At 46.1% G+C, this 22,353-nt stretch overlaps 2 protein-coding genes across 3 annotated transcripts in view; both read left to right on the top strand.

The window, feature by feature from the left end:
- Window positions 1–15,766, top strand: part of ITK (IL2 inducible T cell kinase) — a 33,537-nt gene extending 17,771 nt beyond the window's left edge. The window contains exons 4-17 of the mRNA XM_075102616.1: window positions 1,202–1,330; window positions 1,984–2,024; window positions 2,829–2,980; window positions 3,436–3,501; window positions 3,673–3,727; window positions 5,252–5,331; window positions 5,974–6,110; window positions 6,884–6,958; window positions 7,663–7,834; window positions 8,566–8,782; window positions 9,505–9,569; window positions 9,659–9,777; window positions 12,463–12,620; window positions 13,166–15,766. Of these exons, the coding sequence (XP_074958717.1) occupies window positions 1,202–1,330; window positions 1,984–2,024; window positions 2,829–2,980; window positions 3,436–3,501; window positions 3,673–3,727; window positions 5,252–5,331; window positions 5,974–6,110; window positions 6,884–6,958; window positions 7,663–7,834; window positions 8,566–8,782; window positions 9,505–9,569; window positions 9,659–9,777; window positions 12,463–12,620; window positions 13,166–13,237 (1,538 nt within the window). The 3' untranslated portion in view covers window positions 13,238–15,766. The remainder of the gene's footprint in view (window positions 1–1,201; window positions 1,331–1,983; window positions 2,025–2,828; window positions 2,981–3,435; window positions 3,502–3,672; window positions 3,728–5,251; window positions 5,332–5,973; window positions 6,111–6,883; window positions 6,959–7,662; window positions 7,835–8,565; window positions 8,783–9,504; window positions 9,570–9,658; window positions 9,778–12,462; window positions 12,621–13,165) is intronic.
- A 2,868-nt stretch (window positions 15,767–18,634) lies between these two features.
- The window catches only part of CYFIP2 (cytoplasmic FMR1 interacting protein 2), a 57,248-nt gene continuing 53,529 nt past the window's right edge, over window positions 18,635–22,353 (top strand). For both annotated transcript variants that reach the window (XM_075102613.1, XM_075102608.1), the window contains exon 1: window positions 18,635–18,753. The gene's annotated coding sequence lies outside the window, so the exon portion shown is untranslated. The remainder of the gene's footprint in view (window positions 18,754–22,353) is intronic.

The raw sequence follows: 22,353 nt of genomic DNA, 5'->3' as shown, positions 1-22,353 counted from the left end.
TTGTCAGCAGCAGTGGAAAATTTGGACACGGAATGCTTTATTTGCCTCTTTCTAGGATAAACTGTTACTATCTTACTGTAATTTGAGGTTTCTTATTCATGAAGAGATGAGAATTTTCATATGGCTAATTTTTTTTTAGAAATGATTATCGTTTCTGGGTAGAAGATTTTTCAGCTCTTATTAATAGATTTTTTGTTTAGATGACAACCTTCTTCGAGAATCATGATTATTAAGAAACATTTTTGCGGGGAGCTTTCATTTCCTGTTCACCTCCTGAATTGTGCTGTGGTTCGGTGCAATAATTCTGGTGAAGGCACAATAACTAACCACGGCAGGCAGAAATGAAGCAAAATACTTCACATAAGGAAGGTGTTACTTTGTTACATGAAAATTGCCTTTTCCTGCTTTGTAACAGAAGCTGCTGTGCTGTTCGCTCTGAAAACATTGTACCTGATGGACATACTCTTGCAACCAGTTATTCCCCTTCTGGAGTGCACCTGCTCCAAGGTTCTACTTTATCACCCCTTCCCATTTAACATTTTGAGACTGTCCCCTCCCTTTGACAATTTGAATAGTCTCTTGAAACAGGCGAGCAGAAATTTTTTCTCTTATTTAGGAAAATTAGTGTTACAGATAGAGGGAATGAGCTTCAGAAAGAAGGCCTTTTAATCACTCATGCAGACATTCAAGTCTGGTATTTATTTACATGTGCAAAAAAATGTTTAGTGCTGGTGAATGCCAGCTTGTACAGCTCCTTCTGAACACCAAGCCAAAGCAGCAAGTACCGGCTTCCTATGTATACACATACTGTAGAGCTGTAGTCTTTCATGGGAATCATCCATATATGGTCTGCCAGGTTTTCCTTCTCTTTATGAGACCTTATTTCTGTGGTTGTGGTGATTATCAGTTTAAAGAGAGTCCGTTTGGTCGGATTCTGTTCTTCAGCAGTAGAGAGGTATGGGCTCCATCACCAGCAGGAAGGCTGTTCCCCCACATCCGTGGTGGCATTCACTGCTTTTGGGAGAAAGGAAAACATTAACAAAGGAGGCTGATAATATTCACCAAAGCTTGATTTCACAAGAATAAGAAGCTTCTTTAAAGCACAGATTATTTCTATTCAGTTCTAGATGTCTTTCAGAGCTGATGTGAATGGAAATAAATTCATTTTTCCCCTCCTTTTTCTTCCCCTAACATTTTCCAGAAACGAGAAACAACAACAGTCTGGTTTCAAAGTGTCATCCAGATTTTTGGATAGATGGCAAATGGAGGTGCTGTGCTCAGACAGAGAAGATGGCACCTGGCTGCGTGGAGTATGACCCCACCAAAACTGGTATGGGAATTGTAAAGACCATCCTGACCTTGAAAATATTTATTCCTAGCAAAAGTAAAGGATCAAATCTGTCTCTTACAGAACATCAAAGAATATCATGTTACATTTCCAAGAGACATGTTGCTGCCTTCTTGGGATATTTCTTATTCTGGCTAGTCTGTTACTGTAGATGGCATTCTTTATTTTGAGTTAACATTTTCCTCTGTGTGATGCTTGGTGCTGTCTTAGGAATGAGATGGAGAACCAGGAACTTGATCAGCTGTGGTCAGTCAATAAGCCATAATAACAACTTTCTTGAGATATATGCATTCAACCCTATGTGTCCTATTTTGTCCTAACCATATTTCCTCTGTGGTTTCAATAGCCAGGCGTAATCTTTACTTTGTCTCCTGAAAAAGCATATTTAATCATTCTTCACCCAGGACACCTTGACCTTGTATCTGGGTGATTCCTTAAGTAATCTGTACACCAGTTTCAAACCCATGCTGTGTGGCTGAGAGTCACTGTGTAGGCTGTTGGCATGTCTTACTCTAAAAGAGTAAGGCTTGCTCTTCATTGCTTTTGTATCATCTTTATTAATTCTTTGCCTTGATGGTTTCTCCCTTGGTTTTGTCCAGATCTATTTCAAATTAGCTTTCTTGATTTCATTTCAGCCTCAAAGAAGCCTCTTCCTCCCACTCCTGAAGATAACTGGGTAAGTGCAATGAGTCACGCTAAGCTGTCCTTGGTGTCCTGTGTGTTTAACTAGCAGTGGTGAATATATCCTCATTAAGGTTCAGCACGGTGCAGTGACCTCAAATATCATCTGTGGTAACATTCCCTGGGCTTTTCTATTACCTTCAGTATTTTGTCCGTAACGTATAAACCAGCAGAATCCCACTAGAGTTAGGTTCAGTCCTGCAAAGACAACTTGGTTTCACAAATAGCCTTCTAATGGTGAGTGAAGCTTCAACTGTATTTTTTTTTTCAATCTATAGAAAGAGAAACTGGGGCAGTAGCAGGGATATGAGAAAAGTTGCTGTGAAGAGGAACAGAGAATTAATTTTCCAAACCCATTTGTGGATGGGACAAAATGTCATTGGCTTATTTAATAAGAAGAGAGAAGCAGGGTGGTTGTTAGGGCTGGGTGCCTCACTGGAGGGTAGCAGGGCACTGGGACAGTCCCTCTGGGGAGGCCATGGAGATTTTATCACTGGAGGCTTTTAAGAGGAGTTTAGGAAACATCAGTGAAGAATAGATCAGACAGAGGTAATCCTATCCTAAGAAGGAGTACATAACTATTTTCTGTGCAACTAAAATTTTTATATGAAATTCATTGAAAGTACTGAAAATTCTCATGTCGCCACTATACCCCACTAGATGCCCTGGGGTGCTTTCCTAGCTTTGAGGCTTTTGAACCCAGAGGACACCAGTGCTGCCAGGGAAATATAATTTTAGAAAGCATGCCATTGGTGTTTATGAATATGAATATGATGACCCTTTCTCCTAATTTGTGCAGAAATTGTTGCTAGACCCAAAGGAAGCCTTAGTCATGGCCATATACGACTACGAAGCCCAGAATCCGCAGGAGTTGACATTACAATATAACGAGGAATATTATGTGATTGACAGCTCTGAGGAACATTGGTGGCTGATTCAAGATAAGAATGGGTGAGTCCCTTTTCAACAGCCAATTTACAAATCCTTTCTAAATCCAATTTTTTCCTCTATTAACATATATTCTGGCTTCTAGTATAACTTTTGTGAAGCATCCTCTGTTATACAGGAAAACAGCGATGGAACGTTATTTACGGTAACTTTCTTCCCTTTGATGTTGCTCATATTCAGGCAGCTGAAGAAAAAGGGTCTGAAAGTTAATTTAAAAAAAATAAATAGTCCTCAGCTCAGGCTGATATTCACTGACATACATGTGGGGGAAAAAATTGTGAAACTCTCCAAGCTTAGAGGTGCAACCAGTTGTTTCCTTTTCCAGTTACCCTACTAAATACATAACAACCAGCATTTCTATCATGCAAAGAGCAGGCAAGTCTTTCAGGGCTGATTCCTACAGATGCAGAGAAAATCCTGTCTGTCTAGCACACTCATGCTGTGTCGTATTTTAACAGGCATGAAGGCTACGTGCCAAGCAGCTACCTGGTGGAAAAATCACCCGAGAATCTGCAAATATATGAGTAAGTTGTGCCTATGTTTATCTTGTACCTCTAAGTGCTCTGGATTTCTTTCAGAAGCTACAAGCCTCAGATGTCCCTACCCCACATAATGTGCCGTGGCTAGCGCTGGGGACACTCCATTCAGAGGCTTTTCAGCACAAATGCTGACTCGGAGTCTTTTGATGTTTTCAGATGGTACAATAAGAACATCAGCAGAAGCAAAGCAGAAACACTCCTCAAGGATGAGGTAAACCACTGTTACATGTGGGGTGGATGGGCAATAGTAATTAATTAATGACAAATGAGGAGAACTTGCAAGGGCTGCTTTGTGTAAGAGAGAGCTGAACCTTGGGTTCCTGCTGTGTTGCTGTCCTTGGCTGCTCTTAGCATGCGATGCAAGATAAAGGACCAGTATCAACCACCCTTACCTCCATGGCAGCTGAGCGTGGGCAGAGAGCTGTGCCATCCTTCTTTGGTCAAACACACACAATAACTGGGGCTGATGGAAAATGCTGTTTCAGAACACTGTGTCGACTGAAAACTGTGATTTTAGCTCATCTTTTCTGTCTCTGCAGGAGGCCTGCAGATGCCAGTAGTTCTCTGAAAGTCTAACCAATCTCAAGCTGAAATATTTTGGGTGAAAGCCAAGAACATGGGTTTGGGTGGGTTTTTTTAGTTTTGTGTGTGTGTGTGCATGTGAACGCGCATCTTTAATTTTTCTTAAGCTAGACTTTTCCAGTGAAGACTGCAGTGAAATTAAAAAGAATAGACTTCTTGTTCAAATTTTCCATACAAACACAAGCTTAGTTTTAAAATCAGCTCTTACACTAAAAGGAGACCCAGATGAAGTGTTGCTGCTTGGATTTATAGTATTTTATGGAAATAAAAGCTTTTTCTGTGCAGTTTTAAAAATTCTTTTAGTTCCTACAAAATCCTACGGGATGTGTCTACACATGGTTTAGTCCAAACTGTTATGTTAAATCTTCTCCTCTGCCATCCGATCCATTAGTGCTTGGCCCTGCAGGATCACGGCCTGTGATACACTTTAGCACTCAAATGAGTAGAAAATGGTTACAGTGAAAAATTAAAAAGGAAAATTGTTCTGTGAGTGCCAGAGTGGAGGAAGCCTGTTTTCCTACACATTTAGATATGGGATGACTGGGGTACCTATGAAAGGGCAAGATCTTGTCCAAGCTTTTCCCATTTGTGGTACATTGGTAAATTATTTTTCATACATTCCCATATGGAGTCTCTGGCATTGAATAAATTGTACTTTTGTTCGACAGCTTCTCTCTCAATAGAGGGCAATCAAAGGGGTTTGACTTTCCAATCGGCTGCCCCTTTCATTGAACTTGTTGGAAACTGATATCACCAGTATTCTGTCAGATAGGATTGAAAGCAATCGATGGGTTCAAAATTTCTAGAGGAGAGGCTTAGAGGGACAGAAAGACACATGCTCGTATACCCACACCCACACATACTCAGTACAAGCACGTAAGTCTCATTTCCTCAGGAAACTGATCTAAAAATACATAGCACCCAAAAGAAACCAGCTGGGTGTACCTGCAGGCACTGGGCAGCCATAAAAGCTGCGCATGGAACGGACCAAGCTCTGTCAGCTGGCTGATGGCTCGGTTTTTTCCTACATATTTAACACATCCTCATGACTGAGCAGTAGACAGGGCTGAAACAAGCAGAGCTTTGCCTCGAGCCCACTTCTTTTTTTCCATTATGTGTCTAACCAGTTTTCTCTCCTTTGCTCCTGTTACAGGGTAGGGAAGGTGCCTTCATGGTGAGAGATTCGAGGCAGCCTGGCATGTACACAGTCTCTGTTTTCACCAAAGCATTGAGGTACAGCTGAGCTCAGCAGCTTTTCACATCAATTACATCAATGAAATGGCTTCTATGAGAGTGTAATCTCTATAGTTGTTTTGGCATTATAAAAAGAGAGCAGAAGGCTCATGAAAATTAAAGAGGAAAACTCTTCCAAAAAAAGGCAGAAGAGTTAGCTGCCATTCACGAAGTGTATTAAAGGCTCCATTTCTCCCTGCATCTAAATATATGCCTATAAATAATACCTTACACCTCACTGGGGTTGTAATTTTGATGAAATTGTCCCTCCAGCTGAAGTGTCGGTAGGATCAATGTGGACTATATGCTGGACTCAACAGAGGTGGGTAACACAAGACTAGTGAAAGGGTTTGTGATGGGGCAGAAAGTTTTGTGTCAGAAAGAAGAGGCAGAGAAACTTAGTACTCAAACCTGCTCTTATCAGGAAACCTCAGCCTTTCTAGAGATGAGACCATCTATGAGTGAGAGGGAGAACATACAAGTCCACAGCTTTCGTTAGCAATTACAGCTCATTCCTTGCTCCTCTCCCATTCATTCTGCATAAGGAAGCTTCTCCCCTTTGCTTGCTCCTGTTCCACTTCTCAAATTCCTGTCTTTTTGCTGCAATCTAGTTTTCCTCAAAGAAAACTTCATCTTTTTCAGCACGGATAACAATCCTGTTATAAAGCATTATCACATCAATGAGACAACTGACTTTCCCAAGCGATATTACCTGGCAGAAAAGCATGTGTTTGACTGCATCCCTGAACTCATTAACTATCACCAGCATAATGCGGGAGGTGAGTAAAGGGTGATGCTGACCAGAAAGCTGCTGTTTTACCATGCAGCCAGGTGACTGTTTGGAATGAAGGAAGGCTCCCAAGCCCTCTGTCCTTCCAATGAAATGTTAAATGGCATCACCTTTTCTTCCACTTATCCTGGCACTTCGTTGGTAGGAAAATGACCATTTCAGGCCAGCTTCCAGCATTACACCTTCTTCATGGTCCTTCTAAGGCTGATATGACCAACACAGATGCCATAATGACATACTATAGATAGTCTTTTTGTTCCTGGGAGTCCTGGGTGTGTCATCACTGCCAGACCAAACTATCTGAGTTACACTGCAGGGCCTTCTTGCCCAGGAGGTGATATATCCCCGAGCCTTGATTTGACACAAAGTTATGGACATGGCCAGGATCCATAACCAGACATGGGAGTCACCAAAGACTCCCATTCCCACAGTCCAGGATTACCAATGGAAACCCTTGACTTCAAAAGTACCCTACAAATAAAAGGTACAATCTGGAATTTTAACAGACTTAATAGAGACTCAGAGCTCACATTTGCTGACACAGTGTAAGCAGGAAATAAGCTGAAACTGCTGAGAATTTGGCTTCCTTTCAGCAGGCAGGAAATCGCAGTTTGAATAAAGGTTCAGCTGCCCTCAAGTGGAGCTGAGAACTCAGTACAATAAATCTGCTTCCAGTATCTAGACTCCCTTCTGCGGTAGTGACAGCCACACTTCCCATGACTGTGACAATAACTAAAACCCATCTTTTCTTCCGTTGTTCAGGTCTTGTCACTCGTTTGCGGTATGCAGTCTCTTCTTGGAGAAAAAAGGCCCCAATCACCGCAGGGCTGAGCTATGGTATGGAATTACTCTCTTGCCCCTACGGGAATCACGCTCCTTGGCTGGTTAGCTGGGTGATCCTGAATACCCCATGGATATTGATGAATATTCATGCGACTATAGCTGCAATAAATAGCTTTCTTCAGATCTTTACACTGCACCATTCACTGAATCATCATCTTTGTCATTACCATTGGTAACTGAATGAACTGATCGTGCAGTGCCTTGAGGGAGGTGATGAGAACCCCAGGGTCTCAAAGAAGTCAACATTAAATACTGAAATGAATGCTGAACAAAGGTGGTGGGAGTGGGAGCACAGCATAACCTGATGAAAGATGAGTCTCTCCTGAAAGATGCCTCTATTTGCATATAGTTATCTACAGAATTTTGCTGGTATTATCTTTATTATAATTCTTGGAGACATCAAAGAAACTCAGAACCATGTTATGCTCGGTAGTGCACATACGCATGACAGAAACAATCCTCCCTGAAGAACTGGATGGACAAGACAAATAGGGAAAGAAAGGGGATGTTGTTTTTCCTATTCTTGAACATGACTTGCAGCATGAGCTAGTCAAATGAGCTACCAAAGGTCAGACAGACAATTTGAGGGAGAGCCAGAAAGTCTCACTCTGACTCCTGTCTCAGTGTTTAACCCCCAAAAGCTTTTTGATTGATATTTTACTGCTAGATCCTCACTCTTTCTCCCTTACAATCAACAGGGAAATTGGTCATTAACCCTTCTGAGCTCACCCGTGTACAGGAAATTGGCAGTGGTCAGTTTGGGGTGGTATACCTTGGCTACTTGCTGGAGAAGACAAAAGTAGCCATAAAGACCATTCGTGAAGGAGCAATGTCTGAAGAAGATTTCATTGAGGAAGCTAAAGTCTTGATGTAAGTAGCAGGGTCACCAAGAAAATCAGAACCTGTAGGATTCACGAGACTGAACCACAGTGTTGTGATAATATTCAGGAATATGAATGGGGAATTTAAACTTGGATTATCTACTATGTATCTAAATAGTATATAGAGACACCTGTGAGGTCCAGTGGTTCCAAAGGAAGGCAATTCAAAGTGTAGGTGTATTACTGTGCTCGTAAGTCTATCAATATCCAGAATGGTCTTCCGGATCTCTGCTGTTCTGGAAGGCAGGGTTAACTGATGGTGTGTTGTGGAGAGTGAAGTGGCTTTTGTCAGAAATAATCAGATTTTTTAAAATCTCATAAAATTGGAGGGAAATTTTATTGAAAAACCCTGCCTGTGCAATTTTCTGGCTTTGCACAATTTAAAATATTTCTCCTTGGTTTTATTGATTTTGTTTGTATTTTTGACATTTCCCTCCCTTCAAAGTAGACAGAAGTGGATTTTTTTTGTTTGATTGGATGATTTTCCATGCAGAAGTGTCTTTTGGTGACCATTACCATTAAAATGGGATGATACTTAGTGCTGCTTGATGTTAGACTTGGTCTATACATTTTCTTCTTTCTGCGTTAGTTGTTGTCCTTTGTAGAGAGAGGGGTGCAACAGGGTGACATAGGTGGCCATGTATAACACACTTGCTATAAGGATAGATGGCACTGTGCCTATTTCAGCCTCTTTTTCTACCTTCCCTCCCCATCCCACAGGAAGCTGTCTCACCCCAAGCTAGTCCAGCTTTACGGCGTGTGCTTTGAGAATACTCCCATTTGTCTGGTGTTTGAGTTCATGGAGAACGGCTGCTTGTCAGACTACCTCAAGAGCCAGCGGGGCAGCTTTTCACAGGAAACCCTGCTGGGGATGTGCCAAGATGTGTGTGAAGGAATGGCTTATCTGGAACAAAACTCTGTCATCCACAGAGATCTGGTATGTTGGTCCCAGGCACTTTTCCTCTGCTTCAGCTGGGCTTTTCCCTTTCTCCCTTAATGTCAGTTTTCACACTCCTCCTGCCTATCTGTTGACAGGCGATCCAGTATTGTCCCTTATTGCAGAATCAGCATCAATACTTTAGGGAAAAAAAGCATCCCCTGGAGCGCTGATTAATCTATTTCCCTTAATTGTGTTTGAGAGAGAGGAAACGAGGACATAAAGTTTGTCTTTATTTCTGAGTGGACTCTTTTGCTCCCCGAGAGCCCCAGCTCCCACAGTTCCCAGGGACTGACCACTCTTAGTGTCTAAAATCAGTGATGTCCTGTTTTACCATATGCGTAAACGTGCATTGCTGATAAAATACTTTTAAATACATGGTGTTCAATCAATGCGTATAAGTCACGGCTGCTGTTTTATTAGGGGAGCAAGGACCGTGGGTAGATGTGGATATTTTAGGGGCTTCCTCTGCCTTTTCTGGGCAACAAGGGCCTGCAAGTCAGACTGGTGGTTGTACAGCTTTCTTGGCAACAGGAACATGCTGGCCATCAAACGTACAGAAAGCATGAGAATCTCAAGTTTTCACCCTCTTTGTATGGTATGATGTCACTTTGCTTCTCCTTTTTTTAAGCACTATCTCCTCTGCCAGGATGAAAGCAACTGAGTGGCTGTGATAGTCTTTCAGCTCTGACCTTCTGCCTTTGCACCTTCTTTTCTTGCAGGCCGCGAGGAACTGCCTGGTGGGGGAATCCCACGTGGTCAAAGTGTCTGACTTTGGGATGTCAAGGTAATGCCACCGAGGCTGTGCACACTCCCTGCAGGGCTGTCACAGGATGGGGGAGTTACTCAGCACGCTCCCTTCTTTTCCTGTTCCAGGATTGTCCTTGACGATCAGTATACCAGCTCCACAGGTACCAAATTTCCAGTCAAGTGGTCTGCGCCAGAGGTTTTCTCCTACAGCAACTATAGCACCAAATCTGATGTTTGGTCATTTGGTAAGAATCAATTGTCACAATGGAAAAAAAATCAACGAACTTCAGCTCAGAAAAACCTCAGTCCTCAACTAAACTTTTCTAAACATTACGTCCTTTGGGCTTCAGGGGTGTTTGCTTGAATAATGGCTTAAGAAAGCAAGCCTAAGTCATTTAGGTGAAAGAAAGGAAACAATAGCAAACTACCTAGACACTTTGGAACACTGCATATACTGCCAACTTCATGTATTATACCTATGCGACATTATGTAACACCAAATAATGAACTCTGTTTTGTGGTGATATAGCAGGAGTGTCCAAGAAAAAGTTGGAGAGTCACTGACAAGATTATATAAGGAAAGGAGAGGAAAGACTTTTAGGCACTCCATCTCTCTGCATGTCAGTCGTGGGACTGATGCTTCACTCAAATCCTCTGCTTTTCCAAGTTTGCTCTGCTTTATGCCAATCTGAAAATAAGCCATTTGCTTTATGCCACTCTGAAAATATTACTTCACTGCTCACATTTTCTCACCTCATTTCCTGCTCCCCAATGCATTGTTTTATGATTTGAGTCTGTTCTTTGGCCTCCCTTCTGGACCCTTATAGATAAGAAAGCTGTTGTATATTTTTTTCCCAAAGTCATTGGCACTGGAGATAACAAAGGCTATCCCCTGGCCTGTTGATCTGGCACACTAACGTATCTGGCCCATCTCCAGCTAACATGCAAATCGCAGTACTGCAGAATGAATCGGTGCAGTGTGCTGTGCACAGCACACAGTCAATGGGGTGCCACTCAGCTCCGGGCCTAGCAGTAAATAATGCAGGATTATAACCTTTCCTAGTCTGTGCTTGTGAATTCTGTGCTTCCCACTCCCTTTACTGTGCTCTGCTGTGGAGCTCATGCTGGTTGAAGTTGTGCATTCCTGTGGTGGGTTATGAGCAGTGCAGTGGGAGCTGGGTGCTCAGACCCACGGAACAGCCTTTGAGAACCCAACCCAGGGATGCTTCAGAGAGCACCATTCCTCTTTCCGTGTCTCCTGGCACGTGGAGGAGGCTGTCAGCACTCACCACGTAATGCCAAGAGACATTTGCCAGTGGAGCTATCTCTGACACCTCACAGCAAAGTGGCAGTGACATGGGGAGAGATGCTGCTTTGGTAAAAATGTTCTTCTGCTTCACAGATTGGAAGCTGGCCTGTACATTGAGAGCCAGATGCTTCCAAAAAGGGTGGTCAGTTTGATTTATGGTCAAGCCAAGCCTGGTGAAGTTGGCTCACTCCAGTTTCAGGGCTGAATGACACACTGGTGAGCTTTGATTGCGTTGGTCAGTCCTTCTTTGTGAAGTGTGCAGACAGCAGTGTTGTACATCTGTCAGACTTGTTATCTCCCCATCCAGTGGGGTTTGCATAAGAGGATTCCTCTGTCATGTCATGGTCTCATGACGGTGAGAAGCTTTCTGCTCCGCTACTCTGCAGCCCATTCATCTCTTCTGCCAGTCCTGAAATCCTGCTGTGCACAGGAGAACAAAATGGGTGTGAGAAATTCCCAGTGCAGGAATCTGCACACTGCGGGAGCACAACTGCTTAGCATATTCTTCAGTAGAGCCAGTATCACTGGTGAGGAGATGTAATCTCTTTGCCTCTTCCTATCTGAAGAATTCAAAGCTGGAAAGCAGGCATTATTTAGCAAAGTTGACTGTGGAGTTACACAACTTTATTTCACATCAGTCTATCTGTCTCCCTTTTCTAATACAGTTGGAACACAGTTTACCAAGTCAGTCATATTAGGTGACCAAAACAATTAAACCTAGTAATAACACAGATGCCTTGCATTGACTCCATTTGCAGAGCCTCTCTGATCTGGTGGCCAATCACAACGTATTCCACGGGCTTTTTCTCTTTGCGTTTCTCTCTTCCACCACACTAGAGAAGCACAAGCTTCTGTACTGCTCTGAACGGTAATCATAGGAAAACACTTGACCGTTTAGGAAAAGAGGAAAAATGTGCTACGATCCTTTGAAATTCCGCTGTCATTGCATGTGAATTGATCCCAGTGAATCACACCAACTGGGACGTTTTGCAGGTGAGGAGTTCCCAGTACTGAGGCTAAGCTGACTAACAGGAATAGAGCAGTTCACATTGCTTTCTTGCTCCCAAGTCTCACCAAAGTACAAGTAGGTTCTGGTATAGGACATACTGCAGGCAGGAACATCAATGACATGTCTCTTGTATGTGATTAACTGGAATTAAATTAGATAAACTGAATCGGTGACAAAAGTGGGTTCTCTTTCCCAGATACACATATGGATGTAGTACATGCACAAGTATTCCCTCTTCTTCACAGTCTGGGAGGATATACGACACTGCTCTGCTTTCTGACACATAACACACTTAGATTTCATCTGACTCATGGGGAAAGACATCCCTGTCACGCTAGACTGTCATGAAGTAGGATGCAGAGAAGCCAAACCTGCGGTGACCAAACTAGTACTTCCACACAGTCCAGTGCCTGGCAGAGATCCTAGTTGGCATCCTCAAACTGTACAGCTGTGTTAGGACCTGATTTTTCAGATGTGTACTGAGAATCTGAGAAAATCCTTTTCCAAGTAACAGACACCAATGTTGAGCTGCAGAGAAGAGCAAGTGGAAGGTGGCCATGGGCCAGCTGAGGATTTTATTTGCTTCTTTGTGATCTTTTTCGTTTGCTTTAGGAGTGCTGATGTGGGAGGTCTTCAGTGAAGGTAAAATCCCCTACGAGAATCGCACCAATGCAGAAGTGGTGGAAGAAATCAATGCGGGATTTCGGCTCTACAAACCCAAGCTGGCCTCCAAGGCGATTTATGAGGTCATGAGCCACTGCTGGAGGATGGTTAGTATTGTGATGGGAGAGCCCTAGTTCCCAAAGACGAGAGTTCTCTTGCCCTTGGCCTTTAGGAAGAGAGAGAGGTATACACTTTGCATGCTAACACAAGATAAAATCCTGGAGGTGAAGCGTTCTGCAACTTTCATCTGCCCTAGCAAGCAAAATATAGGCTCTTCACCTTTTATTTAAGCTGCTGTTTCTATAGAGTATGTTGTCCTCACTGAGAAGTCTATGTAGTGCACCTAACTCAAGTTAATTCAACAGTTTGCTTCCTAAGGAAGCTGAGGATCTGTGGGGCTGAGTTTTAATAGTGATGGTAAAAATGACAGCCAACCCATTACAAGGTACTTATGTCCACTAGGCAAAATTCACTGCTAGTAGAAAAGAAACATTGCACAGAAGGAAGCTCATTCTTTCACTGGCATTTTCTCCATAACAATAGATTGTATTTTTGTTAATACTCAGTTTCTTCACACGGTTTTCCTTCCTAACCTTGCCATTCCTCACAAGCTGACATTAATGTCTCCCTCTCTCTTCTCTCCCCTGCTCAGAGGAAAGATGACCGGCCATCCTTTTCTGTTCTGCTGTATCAGCTGAGTGAAATCTCTGAATTTGGTCTGTAATCATGGCACCGGCCGCTAAGCGAAGCTAAGAGAGTCCTGAGAGGGCAGATGGCTGGATTTTCCCCACACAAAGCATTAACAGGAATCCTCTCACAGTAGACACTTGCCATATGCCTGGGGAGAAGGAGAGGGCAGAGGCTGATACCTCCAGGCAGACAAGATGTCCCCACATCTTCCAGAGCCTAGACAGACACAGGCTTTGGTTTGGCCAAGAATGTGGTTTGCAGCTTACAAGCAGAACCAGCAATTGAGCACAATCCAGCAAATGTATTTCTCCTGAAGATACAGCCTTAAAACTAAGAGATCTGACCTTGCTATCTCAGTTCTGTGAACTCCCAAATTAAGGTCTTCCCTGGGGAAAATAGCCCTGTCTGTGACTGAGGAAGAACGTTTAGACATTTCCATGGTGCGCTAATTCAGAGTAGGCTGGACCTGAAAGCTCTGAACAGGAATAAGCCTGGGACACAGGGGAACAGGCTGGATTTAGTGACTGCATTTCTGATGGTGATATTTTAAGGTGGTTTTGTTCTCCCTTTGCGTGATTTTCTCTGAAATTGTGGCATACCAGGAATAGGATTCCAGTACCCGGTAAGCTGATGAGGTGCCTGTGTGTGCATGCGAGTTTGTAAGGAAGGAAGAGAAAAAGCAATGTGTTGAAGAGTCTTGAAATTCTCTCAAATTGCATTGTATAGTGAGAGGGAAAATGGGACTCTCTGGTGCAAATGGAGACATTCTCGTAGGGGGAGAGTCAAAGCTGAAAGTTTGTGTTAGTCTTTTCTTCAGTCTTTCTACATCAGAAGATAAATACGTGATCTCCGTCCAATTTCTTTGAACTGAGTAGAGAGGACTGAGCAGGGCAGAGTGCTGTGCGTCTCCAGTGCAGGACAAGACAGGATCCCAGGACCTGATTAGCTGTGGAAGGCACAGGAACCTACTCCCGGACTCCTGTATTTAGAAGGAAGGAGCCAGAGGGCTCAGAAGGGTCACCATGAGGAGAAAACATGCAGAGTATGTACTCAGTGCACCGGTGATAATGAGAAGACTTTTCTCCTACTTCAAAGGGTAACTGGATCATCACAAGTAAATTTTTCTCTTCTGTGAACAAACTGGTGAATCCTCTAGGGACTGATCAAAGAAGAACTCCTACGCGAATGGACTGCCTGGGTCCATGAGGAGTTCCACATTATGTGGTGACAGCAGAAGAAGGTATAAACAATATCTCTCTCCTGGTATTTCAGTGAAAATCTACTTTTCACCACAAGACAGACACACTGTTTTGACATAACTGGCCTCAAAACCAGAAGTGTGGGTGGTAGTGGCCTGCAGAATTTGTAAATAAGATCAGGACTCTGCTTAGCATTAGTAATAACTAGAGAAGTCAAGAGGACTCACAGATGATATGTGCCTGTATGCAGTATTTTTCGATGCTTCTCTGTCTGGGCAGGCGAGAACACAGGTAAACCTGATGTGACAGTAGTTCACAAAAACTCTGAGGTGCAAACTTCCAGCAGCAATCTCTCCTGTCATTACAGAAGTCAGGTTCAAATATGTTTGCCAACAAAAATGGAACAAGGAAATAATGTAACCCCCTGATCTCACATATCCTATGTCAAATTATTTCTTTAGAGAAGGAGGCTTAGTTTTCGGTATTTTTCAGGCCCACGGTTCTAGGGTAGCTTTTAGGAGCCAGAAGATCTTTTCAGATATGTGGATACAGGCAAGGCATTAGGTCCTGCCTTATATATCTTCCGGCTTTGCTTTGTTTCCACATTATTTTCTTTGGTTTAATCCTACAAATATCATGCAGAACGACTCTCCCAGGCAAGGAGAATCCTAACATTCAGACCGGAGGCTGTCAATCCTAAATGCAGGATCAGAGTGCTACCTTCAAACCAGAATTGCTGCCAAAGTCTCTTGGTAGTCTGAACCAATTTGTGGAATATGAGCATCTATAAACAGAAAATTAATTTTTTGCCTACAGTGAATTTAAGCTAAGTTTCTCTTTGTCCCTCTCATCCTTTAGTCTGAGTTAGCCCGTTCTCACTTTCTGGTGATGCTAAATTTTGCATTTAGCCAGTGAAGTTTTCAGCCCTAACGATGTTAAACTGCACGCCTATAGCCGAATTTTAGGACAGCTGGCCATAACCCTATTTTCTCCCCCCTCTCAACCGCACTTACACAATCCGTACAACCACAGGATACTCTGAAATGATTCTTCCCTGAGCACAGACACTCTGTGGCAGGGGTATCTGCAGGCTCACAAAGTTATGCTTCTGGCTTGCTGCCCCCTCCATCCTGGAAGGAACCAGGGGTCTGTCGAGCTTGAGGAGGTTGCTATTAAGTAGCAGCAATATTGCTCCGCTAGATAATGTTTCTGAGATTGTATTTATATTTGGATAAGTGTAATATTTATTAGCTAAAGGGTGTTGCACAAAATAATATTGTGATGGTTTATGTTCAGTTTTCGTTTGTAGTATTTCTACGTACACGATAACGTATTTTTTACAAACAATAAAATTGCTGAGTCCCAACTGTGGCTTTTCCTATTTGTTAGCAAAAGTGCAAAAACCAACCTCATGCTCATATAATATTTATAATTATACAGCTTTATATTTATAATCATACAGCTTGCTCTTCCTCCAAATCCTCCTCATCAAGAAGCAAACAGGCTGCTTCTGGCTTTCTGGAATATCTCTGTTCCCCAGAACTATGGCTATGTTCTGGGGTTAGCTTATGTGCTGGCTTTATTGGGGGTAGGAAGTACTCAGAATCTCTGCAAATTTTTTAATTTACTTAGGACACATAAATTTCTACATCTGAACTTGCATTGTGGTGGCTTTAAAATCCCTGAATCTTCCTGAAATGGGCGTAATAATATTTGAGTGCTCCCAAAGGGTGTTTTCACGCTATTATTTATAGGGCACTCCACGAATCTCTGAAGGGCAGTGCCATACTGCGATAACGTCAAGATATTAACACCCTGTAACACAGTCTTCTTCCACCATAGCAGTTTCTACGGCAAGTTTTGGCTTGTGGCTTTCACGTAGCTTAACTGTAGATGTTCGCCACAAAGTGGAGATGAGAATATCAGCTGTTGCCTGCCGCAAAGTGAATAGCCCATCTCTGAATACCCCTTCCCTGTCTCCTTGGAAAGTATTTGCAACACGCTGAATGTTTAAACCTTTCCCCCTTCGCTAGTTTGACCCTCTTTGCTTGGCTGTTCTGCAGAAAGGTGGGAGTTTGTGCTTGTCCCTACTTTTGCCTGCTGGTTATCGGAGGCGGTGGGTGCATGGCTCTGCCTACGTTGCATATTTGGCTGGAGCCGAGGCCCAGAGAGCTGTCCCAGCATGTCCCCGACCTGCTGCTGCAGTGGCCAAACACTGGCACAGCCAGGCTGGCATCCCAGCTAGGAGAGGCCGTCAAGCAGTAACCTCATTGAGAAAGAGCAGCTGATGCTTCTCAGTGGCGATCAGGGGCTCAAGCGCGGCAATGTTAGCCATGAAAAGCTCCTTCCTGGGCATGCGTTGGTCACCCTGGGGGTTGTAGGTGCTTGTTCCAGTGAATAATTACCTTAACATTAGGCCTGAAAAAAATCTAGGATTTCCTGAAACATTTTTTAATAAACACGTTTCTATGTGATGTTTGGCTTTGTCCTCTCTGAACGCTGCGCTCGTCAGCGCGGCAGGATCCAGGTGAATGGCTCTGCTAAATCTCACTTGGCAGCCACTTCCAATTTGTGTGTAATCTTCTGCTCAGCTCACCCCACCACCATGTTATCTCTCCCCTCCACACATAACCAGCTGCACCCGTAGCTGTGCAGGGCCTGCCGTCGCTGCCATCCTTCCCAGCCTGCGGAGAGATTCGCAGGACAAATGCAGAGAAGCTTTCTAGTATGCTATGATCTAAGACAACACAGAGTAGAAAATTAAAATAATATCATAACATTCATGGAATTCCCATCACCCTGAGCCTGACAGATAATGGGAGCAGATTAAACTGTGCAAAAAAATGTCCACAGCAGTTTTTACTGCCACAGTTTTCTTGAACTGACCTTGTTTCACCCATGGTTTCAGAGCAGTATCAGCTGTTAAATCTTTCGGATCTGCAGTAACAATGCTCACTTACTGATTTTTTTCTGACAACGAATAAATAGTAATAAGAAGAATGATGACTGCAAAGCGTTTGTTAAAGGTGAGACAGAGAAATGCTATGCAGGGGAAGGAGAAGAGTCTACTCATAGAGATGCTATCAATAGTTTTTTCAGGTATGGTCCTGTTTGTTAAAATGAAGATAGTTTCTAAGAGTGTCTTGCTGCCTTTGTAGCTTGCAGACCCTGGTGCCTTCAGCCCATGGCATCCATTCAACCTACAGTAGCAGCACTACAGTGTGAACCAGGTGTCCAAGCTTCCTTGCGGAGCCAACATACACCCAGGAGGCGCAAGCTCAGCCCCGCACTAGCACGGACAACAGAGCAGCAGTCTCCAAGGAATCGGGACCTGCCTCTCTAATCCAGGAAGCGCATTTTTAGCATTTTCCCTCAGGAAAGGGACACTGCCAGGGCCACCAAGGAAATATACCTAGACTTACATCTAGACTTTCAACAGCCCTTGGGTATCCACCAATGTCTTTCAACAAACACCCAGCCACATCAGAAGTTGAGGGCTACAGGAAAACAAACGCAGGCCCATACAGGGTTTCTATCCCCTCACCACGAGGCGTTGTTCCTCTGAAAGCTGTAAGAGGTCCAGTCTGGATTTCACAGTAGATCTGAAGAGCTCTATTGGAGTTTTAGAAACAAGCATGAGCAGAAGGACTGGAAAGTTGTCCCTGAAGAAATGCCAGATGCCAAAAGCAAGATCTTTTGGCTATGGTACTGACTCAGAAGAGGCTTGGAGCTCTGAGCAAAGGCATTGCCTTCTGGATTTGGTCCTTTATGTGCTCAGTGATCCAAGGCTTCATGTGTTTTCTATAAACAGGGCTTTCGTTAAAATGGAAGGAAAAACCTAACGGAGTGGTACAGGTCCTCCGAGGGGAAGACAGGCTTGAATACCTGACACGCAGCAGGCTCAGCAGCCGGGAGATGGGGAATCCCAGCCGGGTCCTGCCTTCGCAGGGACCCAACGCACTCGCTCAGGACCAGGCCTCCGGGGGCCTGCGGCAGCCGCCCCCGGCCCTGTCCCCGCCGTGCACCGGGGAGAGGGGGAGCGGTGGTCTTCCCCCCTCCCCGCCGGGGAGCCCGCCGGCGCCGCGCTGCCGCCACCCCAACCTTCCCCCGCCGCGGGGGGATGCGGCCCCCGGCCCCGCCGCGCATCCCCCGCGCTGCCCGGGGGGAGGAGCTGCTCGGGCGGCTCCAGCCCCTTCCCGCGGCGGGGGCCGGGGCTCCCCCCGCCGCCGTGCGGAGGGGCCGGCGGAGAGCCGCGGAAGTGCACTTGCTGCAGCCATTTCCTGCTCTTTGTGCGGGCGGCGCGGAGCGGAGCATCCCGCGGCGCGGAGCATCGCACCCCGCGCAGCGCCAGGTGAGCGGGGCGGGGGTGGCGCGGGGGCTGCGCGGGGGCTGCGCGGCCTCACCCCCTCCCCTCCCAGCCTCCCGCCCCCTCCCCCGGCGCTGCGTGGGGCTGCGCCCGCCGCCGCCAGCGCGGTGCCCCCCGGCCGCCCCGGGCGGGCTCGGCGGGGCGCAGCGGCGGGGCAGGTGCTGCCGCCCCGGGGGCAGAGGCAGGGCGGGAGGCCCGGGCGGGCCGGGATGTGCGGGGATGTATCCCACAATGCTTAGAGCTACCTGCAGCGTTCAGCTTCCCCGCAGCCGCTGCAAGGCGCCGGGGGGGGGGGGGGGGCGGGGGGAATAGCTCAAATCCCCCTGTTCCCCCTCCCCCCGGCATCCCGGCTCCGCGGCCCCCGGCCGGGGGAAGGGGCCGAGCCCCGGGCCCGGCGGGCGCTGCAGGCCCCACCGCCGGCAGCAGCGGCAGCGCGAAGCCGCGCCGGGGTCGCGGCGATGCCTGGCGCAGGGAGAAAGGGGCGATGGAGGGGATGGAGGATCGCGGCGCGGGGCCGGGGGCTGAGGGGTGGCCTCGGCGGGGGCTCCCGCCCAGCGCCCGCATCACCCGTGGCGTGGAAATATGGTGTCCCAGGGTGAGGCGGGGGAAGAAGGAAGCGACGGGGTCTGAGCCAGGGTTGGGAGCGATGGGCTGGAGCTGCACTCGCAGGTTCGTGCTTTGGCGTCGGTTGGAGTTGGGGAAAACCTTCCCCTTCCAAAACCGCCGGGTTTCCCGTGCGTGACACCGCGCAGGAGCAAGGTGCGCCCCGGGTAGCGTTTCTTTGTATTGAACTTTGCACCCGAGGATGCTGGGGATGCGTGGTGCCGGCTGCATCCCACCTGGGGAGGAACGGATGGATTCTGCAGGAAATTTCCGTCGGTTGGAAGGACCGGGGAGGAACGAGGAGCAGAAAAGCAGGCACATACTAAAACCTTCTCGCCTGCTCAGGGTTGTTTTGGAGAAGGGGGAAGGGTGACGGTTGTGTGAGCTGTCAGAGGACACAGCCGGCAGCAGAGCTTGTCCCCCTTCGCCATCTGCCGCTTTCCACGGGGGGTTCCTGGCTGGGGGGGGGGTGGATCACAAAGATCTTGTAGAATTAGGCCGATTCGCTAAACCCTCTGCGCCCCTCCTGCCCTGCACAGATACCGAAAGAAAAAGCACGCTCATGTTTTGCATGATGACAGTTGTCTGGGGTTAGTCACGGAGATGGGTGACTAGCCCGGTATTTCGGTGTCTGTCACAGCCGTATCATTCTAGGGTAATTCCCTGCAAAGGATAATTCTTTTCTCCTTTTCTCTGTACAGTTAATTGTTATTAATGAAGCCTAAGGAATATGGAAAAAACTTCCATTTTATGACTGTGGTCTCTTGAGCAAAGCAGACTATGCTGATTTAATGATAATAATTTTATTAGCAAAAAATTATCATCTTTGCATGAAAAATAGGAAGATGAGTTTTGGAAGATCATTAATTGGCCAACTATTGACTGTCCTGTATGATTTAATTTCCCAAGAAGTGCTTTAACTGTCAGCAATGGGATTGCTTGAAAATTTGCTCTACATGTCTCAGTTACATTGGAAATGTAGCTTCCTATACCTGCCTCCTTCCTTCACCCTTTCTGGCACCAGAAAAAAAAAAAAAAAAAAAAGAGATGAAGTTATTCCAAAAGAAAGACATTCCAAAATAATTGTGTTGCTGTGTTGCTGAGAGACAGAGGTGGTGTAAATGTTTGGAAGTCAGCTCTAATGGAATGGAGAAAACATAGAGTGGAGATACAGAAAAACAGGAGTCATGCAGTTTGGCTTCCTTTTTTCACGGGAAGGGTAATTTCATGGTTATTAAGATTTGCGTCTGTGTAGGGCAGAAGCTTATCCTGGCTGTGTTTATTTGCTCCTGCAAAGAACCTCCTGACTGTGGTGGTGGTTGCAATTACAAGTAATTCTTAGAGCATGTGAGAAGGGGTTGATGACATGTTGCTAAAACACATCGGACTTTAATCCCATGCACTTTAGGCAAGGGTCAAACTAAGCTTTCACCCTGAAGTTATTCTTCTTGTCTAAAAATACATTGATGGCCAGGAGCATTTACCCTCTTGCTGTGAGGCAGTGGGTACCAGAAATCCTCTGCTTTTATGCACCCAAGATGTGAGTCTGCTGGGGTACTTGTTGGGCCAGGATGGTTCCTGACCACAGGTTAGATGCTATTTTGGAGTAGAAGGGAGAAGCATTATCACAGGGGCAAAAATAAATTAAGTTACTTTCTCAGGTTACCCAGGGACCAGGCATCAGAGCTGGAGAAGAGTCCCAAATCATCAGGAGGTGACCAGAAGAAGTTTGTCCTCCTCCTCCACATTGCCATTTCAGCAGCAAAAGTAATTTTGCTGCTTGTTTCACCCCAGGCTTGCAGGGCTTGGACCCTGTCTTGCTGCCAATCTCCTGGGCAATTTCCATTTTTCCTGCCTCGTTCCCTGCTCTTGGTAGCTACTGCAGCTCCAGTGTGAATGTAGGAACAGGCAAGCTAAAAAACTGAAGCAGCCCGTGCCACTTCCCCAGAGCTCTCAGCTGTGCAGCTTCGAAGCTGAGCGCACATGCATGCAACATATTCATTATGGCCCTGCTTTTAAAAGTCTCCCTTTGTTCCCCCAAGCTGTTCTAACAATAAAGACGTCTTTGTGCCTTTCGCTGCAGAGAGGATGGTATTGCACTGGTACTTCTGGGCAAGCCTTCTGGTGTGGAAGGTAGGACCTGCCCTGCAAGTTCAGACATCTGGGATGTCCGTCCTCGCTCCTTCTCAAAGCCTTCTTATGCAGTCTGTTAAATCTGGCCCCCAGGATTCTGCCATAACAGAGTCACCGTGTTGAGAACTCTAAAATGTCTGCTTTGGGGTGGTGGGGCCGTGCCCGGTGCGTGGGCCCCGCGTGGCCGGCTTCCTGTGGTGCCCAGAAGCCCCAGTGCCTTAGCGTGGTCATTTGGCTCTAGAATGTGTAAGAGATGGTCAGAGGGATTGCGACTGAGATGTGGAATGCGGAGAGGAAGTTTCTGCAGCAGATGGGCAGAAAGTGTGGGCAGCACTGCACTCATTAGCACCAATGCCCGTTAGCAGAAGCGGTAATCGGCCCAGCGGCAGCATCCCTCTCCAGGGTTTCACTGGGGTAGAGTTGGCTCCTGCCAGGCTCATGCTCAGTTTTGTCAAAACGTGTAGGACCGAGGGACTTCGGCCTCTCTGACCAGCAGCAGGATATGGAGAAGAAAGTAGTTTTACGAGAGGGCTCCCAGTCGCCTGCGTGGCTGTGTTTGCGTCCATGCAGGCAGGATATGCTTCCTGTGCGCGAGGGAAAGCCTCGCCCCGCTGTGCATGTTACGTGTTACATGTTACGCAAAAAAAAAACCCCGTTCCTGGGCAGGCTGCTGGGCTGCTCCCCAGGTGGTGCGGCCCGCAGCCCCACGGCCACGTTCGCCGAAGCACCGTTGGCAAACCACCAGCATGGGCTGACTCTCCTCTTCCCAGCACGGCCGCCCCTGCCTCGAGGCCCAGGTGGTGGGTGGCGGTTAAGGCTTAATGAAGATTTTTTCATGAGTGTCCTCAG

The sequence above is a fragment of the Phalacrocorax aristotelis genome, chromosome 8 (assembly GCF_949628215.1).
Source record: "Phalacrocorax aristotelis chromosome 8, bGulAri2.1, whole genome shotgun sequence".
NCBI classification, from domain to species: domain Eukaryota; kingdom Metazoa; phylum Chordata; class Aves; order Suliformes; family Phalacrocoracidae; genus Phalacrocorax; species Phalacrocorax aristotelis.
This window is presented reverse-complemented; position numbering and strand designations above follow the sequence as displayed.